The sequence below is a fragment of the Rhincodon typus genome, chromosome 26 (genome assembly GCF_021869965.1).
Source record: "Rhincodon typus isolate 14 chromosome 26, sRhiTyp1.1, whole genome shotgun sequence".
In the NCBI taxonomy this organism is placed as follows: domain Eukaryota; kingdom Metazoa; phylum Chordata; class Chondrichthyes; order Orectolobiformes; family Rhincodontidae; genus Rhincodon; species Rhincodon typus.
Window position 1 is genome coordinate 31,132,500 of NC_063357.1, and position 6,727 is coordinate 31,139,226.

At 43.4% G+C, this 6,727-nt stretch overlaps 1 protein-coding gene across 1 annotated transcript in view; it reads left to right on the forward strand.

The window, feature by feature from the left end:
* Positions 1-6,457, forward strand: part of LOC109914928 (fibrinogen-like protein 1-like protein) — a 17,090-nt gene extending 10,633 nt beyond the window's left edge. The window contains exons 2-3 of the mRNA XM_048612537.1: positions 4,324-4,403; positions 5,025-6,457. Coding sequence (XP_048468494.1) covers positions 4,331-4,403; positions 5,025-5,635 — 684 coding nt within the window. The 5' untranslated portion in view covers positions 4,324-4,330 and the 3' untranslated portion in view covers positions 5,636-6,457. The remainder of the gene's footprint in view (positions 1-4,323; positions 4,404-5,024) is intronic.
* The last annotated feature ends 270 nt before the right edge of the window (positions 6,458-6,727 follow it).

The following is a 6,727-nucleotide window of genomic DNA, read 5'->3' on the forward strand; positions in this document are numbered from 1 at the left end:
GAAACCAAGCGGAGGCTCGGGGACCGCTTTGCAGAACACCTACGCTCGGTTCGCAATAAACAACTGCACCTCCCAGTCGCGAACCATTTCAACTCCCCCTCCCATTCCTCAGACGACATGTCCATCCTGGGCCTCCTGCAGTGCCACAACGATGCCACCCGAAGGTTGCAGGAACAGCAACTCATATTCCGCTTGGGAACCCTGCAGCCCAATGGTATCAATGTGGATTTCACAAGCTTCAAAATCTCCCCTCCCCCTACCGCATCCCAAAACCAGTCCAGCTTGTCCCCGCCTCCCTAACCTGTTCTTCCTCCCACCTATCCCCTCCTCCCACCTCAAGCCGCACCCCCATCTCCTACCGACTAACCTCATCCTGCCCCCTTGACCTGTCCGTCTTCCCTGGACTGACCTATCCCCTCCCTATCTCCCCACCTACACTCACCTTTACTGGCTCCATCCCCGCCTCTTCGACCTGTTTGTTTCCTCTCCACCTGTCCTCTCCTCTATCCATCTTCTATCCGCCTCCCACTCTCTCCCTATTTATTTCAGAACCCCCTTCCCCTCCCCCTTTACTGATGAAGGGTCTAGGCCCGAAACATCAGCCTTTCTGCTCCTATGATGCTGCTTGGCCTGCTGTGTTCATCCAGCCCTGCACCTTGTTGTCTCGTATTCTCCAGCATCTGCAGTTCCTACTGTCCCAGAATTCAAAGAAGCTCGGTTATAGTCTAGGAGAATGTTTTTTGTGAAAACAAGAGATGTTAATTCAGCACTATTAATTGTCATCACTGTACAAGAAAATATTAAATAGTTTACAGATGGACAACTTATTTATCGAACAAACATCTGATAAATAATTGTCGTACATTAAGCTCCTGGCATCAACATCGCTCAGTCGGTGGGGTGAAATGCAGTCACAAATCTTGCCTGCTTTTGATGCTTGCACCTCTAAAAGTTTTAGACACCAGGAGAAAGTTGAGTGTGAAGGTGCAGGGGTGAAAGTATTTTGAGCACATTATGAGGGTGGTGCTGTTGTAGTCTGGCGTACTGACATCTGCATTGCAGAGGCAGAGAGCCAGCTCTCAGATACCTCCTCCTATCTTCCCCTGGACCATGACCCCACGATAACACATCAGGCTATTGTATCTACTATGGTAACTGATCTCATTTCTTCTGGTGACCTCCCGCCAACTCCCACTGCTTTCAAGCTGATAACCAACAGCTCACTTCCACCTCCTTCCAAAAATCCACAAACAGGACTGTCTGAGCAGACTCATTTTTTTCAGCCTGCTCCTGCCCCACAGAACTCATCTCTTCCTACCTTGACTCAGTCTCCTCTTCCCTGGTCCAATCCCTGCCCATGTACATCCGCGATTCCTTTGACGCTTTACGCCGGTTTCAAAACTTGCAGTTTGCTGGTTTCAGCCGCCTCCTCTTTATCATGGACGTGCAATCCCTTTACACACTCATTCCCCACCATGAGGGTCTTAGGGCTCTCCGCTTCTTCCTGGAGCAAAGACCTGAACCGTCCCTACACTCCACCACCCTCCTCCACTTGGCTGAGCTCGCCCTCACCTTCAACAACTTCACTTTTAACTCCTCTCATTTTCTTCAGGTAAGAGGGTTGGCCATGGGTACCCGCATGGGCCCCAGTTATGTCTGTCTCTTTGTGGGGTACATTCCTTGTTCCAGTCCTATTCCAGGTCCCAACCACAACTCTTTCTCCGATATATCAATGATATCATCAGTGCTGCTACCCTCTCTTGTGGGGAATTGGAAAGGTTCATTAATTTCGCTTCCAATTTCAACCCTGCCCTCACTTTCACCTGATCTATCTCTGACTCTTCCCTTCTCTTCCTTGACATCTCCGTTTCCATTTATGGGGATAGACTGGCCACTGATATCCACTATAAACCCACAGCTAACTGGGCTATACATCCTCACACCCTGCTTCTTGTAAAGACTCCATCCCATTCTCTCAGTTCCTCTCTCTTCGTCGCATATATTCAGATGAGGCCAAATTCGACAAGGGAGCCTCTGAAATGTCCACCTTTTTACTCAACTGAGGATTCCCCAGCACCGTTGTCGACAGGGCCCTCAACGAGGTCCAACTCATCTCCTGCACTTTCGCTCTCACCCCTTCTCTTCCTTCCTGCAACAATGATAAGGTTCCCCTTGTCCTTCCCTACCATCCCTCCAGCATCCACATCCAGAAGATCATCAGACGCCATTTCCGCCACCTCCAGTGGGATGTCACCACCAGACATATATTCCCCTCCCCTCCCTTGCCCCGCTTCTGCAGGGACTGTTCCCTCCGAGGCACGCTGGTCCACTCTTTCTTCACCCCCAATACACTCCCACAGCCCCATGGCACCTTCCCCTGTAACTGGCAACACTTCACCTGCACTTCGCAGAATCTAGTCTACTGCATTCGCCACTCACAATGTGGTCTCCTCTACATTGGGGAAACGAAGCGTAGGCTGGGTGACTGCTTTACAGAACATCTACGTTCTGCTTGCAAAAAAGACCCTGAGCTACCTGTTGCCTGCCACTTTAACACAACACCCTGTTCCCTGGCCAACATCTCTGTCTCTGGCTTGCTGTAGTGTTCCAGCGAAGCTCAATGGAAGTTGGAAGAACAACACCTCATTTTTTGCCTGGGGACCCTGCAGCCCTCCAGGTTCAATGTCAAATTCAATAATGTTAGGGCCTAAACTCTGCCATGTCCTAGCCCCCTTCCCCACACACCAGGCCTTGTTATCACATAGCCTGCCATTATACGCTACCCATTGTTAGTCACTAACTGTCCCCATTAACAACTATTCACCCTCTTAGCCAGCTTGTTATCAACTCCTTTGTCTATCTAACTGCTCTTTTCTCTCTTCGGGCTCTATCCTATCATTTACTTGCTACCCCATCCCCATCCCTTTTTTCTGCACGTAAACTAACATTTTCCCAGCTACCATCAGTTCTGAGGAAGGGTCACTGGACCCAAAACGTTAACTCTGACCTTTTTTTACAGATGCTGCCAGACCTGCTGAGCTTTTCCAGCAACTTCTGTTTTCATTGTGTGTATTATTGGAGTCATATTGTAGTAATGTCAGAACTATGACAGCAGAAAATTTCCTCTGATAAGCTTGGATATCCGAGGGAGGAACCCTAATTTGCACTCAAATGGTGGTAGCCAATACCACAGTGACTCATTGTGGTTAGAGATCCGACTGAAAACTAAAAAGCAAAGTAGGAGAGGTTTGCTTGGTGTTCTCAGGAAAATTACTATGCAGCATCCCAAAACTATTCCATCAAGACAGGCAGCTCTAATCTAGCCTTCAATGCCCCAGTTGTCTGGATTTATCATGTTGCTCATCCTGTTCTCTAAGGAGCCAGGGATGTGGAACTTCTGATCTGAAGTCACATCTCTTCTTGCATCAATGTCATTTTTCCTGTCAGCTAATGTTCTGCTTTCATTGTGTCAATCAAATTCTGGGACAAGGTCATAAAGTGTGGTAAGTCCTTCCTCCCACCTATCCTCTCCTCCCACCTCAAGACCCACCCCCATCTCCTACCTATTAGCCTCATCCTGCCCCCTTGATCTGTCCATCCTCCCTGGACTGACCTCTCCCCTCCCTAACTCCCCACCTACACTCACTTTTACTGGCTCCATCCCTGCCTCTTTGACCTGTCTGTCTCCTCTCCACCTATCAGCCTTCCTGCTCCTATGATGCTGCTTGGCCTGCTGTGTTCATCCAGCTCTACACCTTGTTATCTCAGATTTTCCAGCATCTGCAGTTCCTACTATCTCTTCTCCTCTATCCATCTTCTGTCCGCCTCCCCCTCTCTCCCTATTTATTTCAGAATCCCCTTCCCCTCCCCCATTTCTGAAGAAGGGTCTCGGCCCGAAACGTCAGCTTTCCTGCTCCTCTGATGCTGCTTGGCCTGCTGTGTTCATCCAGCTTTACACCTTGTTATCTTAAATTTTTTGGCCATTCTGTTGGAGTAATGTGAGTATAGGCCATTAGAACTATGGACTTCTGATACCTTCCTGCATCTATAATCTGTTTCTTCATATTAACAAGACTTCAAATTGCAGAGGCAACAATGCAGTGACTGGAAGAGAAGACTTTGTCAGAGATGCTGTGATTACCATTAAATAGGAAAAAAGTGGAATTAGTTTTATTAAGCCAGAAAATTAACAGCCACAAATGGAAAATATGTATTGATACTTTTATTTGCTGTGATATGTGGATTTTAAGTCACTTCTTCTTTGAGCTTTTTAATAAGTAGGAAACTGTGACCAAATTCTGAAGTATGATCATTTCTTCCCAGGGGAATTATGAAAATGCAGCAAAAAACCTCCTTTCAGATTGGCTTCTTCCTTTTAGCTTTCATGGAAATAATTTCAGCAGGTAAGAAATATTACGACTAAAATTAATGTTAAGATCAGTCACTTGTATTTCTAAACTTTGTGATAAAAACCATGTCGTTTACATTAGTTCTACTGTAGTTTGAATTCCCAAACTACAAAAGCATATACATCTGCTGACCTAGAAGCAGAGCAGTAACAGGTCCACTTCCAAAGAAGAAAGGTTACGCATCTGCAATCTAAAGACCAAATAGTAAAAGTGCAAACTTGTTGATGTATAAAGATTTAATTGTTATATGGCAGCTAAGCATGGATTATTATTTCAATATATCAGTACTGAGGATCAAAGTGCATAAATTTAAATGAATGTGAAATAGTTTTCAAAGTTATTAGAATGAATTTCTTCACAGAAAGACAAACAAATACTTAGAACTTTTTCTCAGGCAAAGTAGTGAAGATAAATATATTAGATGGATTGCTTCAATGAGATTAAAGGCCTTTAGCCTTTTTCATCTTTGAATTAAAAAAAGTTGGACTTATTCAGTTTATTATATTCATTTGAGATGATGCTATTATTTGAGAGTAACCAGAAACCTAGTTCTGTACTATTTAGAAATTATAGTGTATGGAATAAAATTGATGTCATGATTGTGCTTGTCTTTAGTGCCACATGACTGCACAGAAATTCTACGAAAGAACAGGAATGCTACTTCTGGGCTTTACGTCATTCAACCTGTCCGATCCCCTCTGCTTGTGGTCAACTGTGTCATGAGACGCAATGGTGGATGGACAGTAATTCAAAGTAACACCAGAAATAGCAAGATCACGTGGAAGGAGAACTGGACCACATATAAATATGGCTTCGGTGATGTGCTGAGTGATCACTGGTTGGGTAATGAGTACATCTATCTTCTAACCAGGCAGACTCATTACAAACTGAGAATACAGTTCAGAGATCATCGCAATGCAATTAAATATGCAGAGTATTCCTCTTTTTATTTAGAAGGTGAGAGTGGGAAGTACACCATCAGACTTGGTCAATTTTCTGGGAATGTTTATGACCAAATGACCAGACTTACAACCAATCAAATGATTGTTAACCAGGCTTTTACTACAAAGGATAGAGATAATGATAATTACAGAAGCTGTTGTGCCTCGAGTCGTGGTGGATGGTGGTTTGATGCCTGTGGTTATGCATATCTTAATAACAAGTCCCCATACTGGTCTGGAATTCGCATTAATAAAGTCACCATGATGGTTCAAGCACTGTGTTAACTGTGGCTTCAGGAAAAATATCAGTTTGTTTATCACTTGTTTATTCAGTGGCCATTAACATTACATCGCTATTCTCGGGTAAAAAAAACAAATTATTTCCACTATTACAAAATTCCAGTAGTGTTCAGTATCCAGTCTACTCTTAACTCCACTATATGCCTCAGTAATTATTTTAACTGGGAGGCTTAAATATTTACCACTCCTCTCCCTCCCAGTTGCCCCATTATTCATTATGCTCCTGGATCCAAATGCATTTACTATCAACAGCTGTTGATATTTTCTACCTGTAGGAGCCATTCATAGATGCTAAGTGCCGAGATATTGTTCCTTCTGGGCATCACAATATTTATCATTGTTCTCATTCCTTAGGTTGATGATCACTGAATAGATTAAATCAAGTTCTTTGCCAGAGGTGTTGTCTTTATTTCAGGATGTTAAAAGTTGATATAATCCAGGATGTTCATAAATTCTGATCTTTCATGTTACCATATAAACACTGCATCACACCATGTGCAAGGGAAACTTGACTTTTTTCACAGCTTAATCTACTTTTGCAAAATTTTAATGCAAAAAAATTATACACCAAAGCACATGGGAACATGCTGGAAGTCTGGAAAAATAATCGACAGCAATATGTAAATTTGTGAAGAAAGTTTCATGACTGCCACTTAGGCTGATTCAGTTGGGGCGAGCACATATTCTAATCAAACAAGAATTCCATAAATCTGCTTTAGCTCTTTTCCAGAACTGCTTATTTTAAGTATCAGTGTATATTTGATTACTGTAATCTTAACCAATAAACTTTTGTGAGCAAAGACCTGATATTGATACGCTTGAAAATATGAGCATTTTGTGACTGAAATTGCCATACAATTACTCAGTACAGTCAACTGTTCACAGTTTTAAACAATTCCATTCAGAATTTATATGATCAGTGTCACAGCATCCAGGCTCAATTCATTCTCTCACCAAAATTCTTTTTGTTTGTTTTGTGTGTCTGAGTCAACATTTGCATCAACAGAAAAAATATCAAGTTCAGGCATGATGAATCTAAAACTAAGCACACTTTAATACCAAGACTATGGAAGAGCT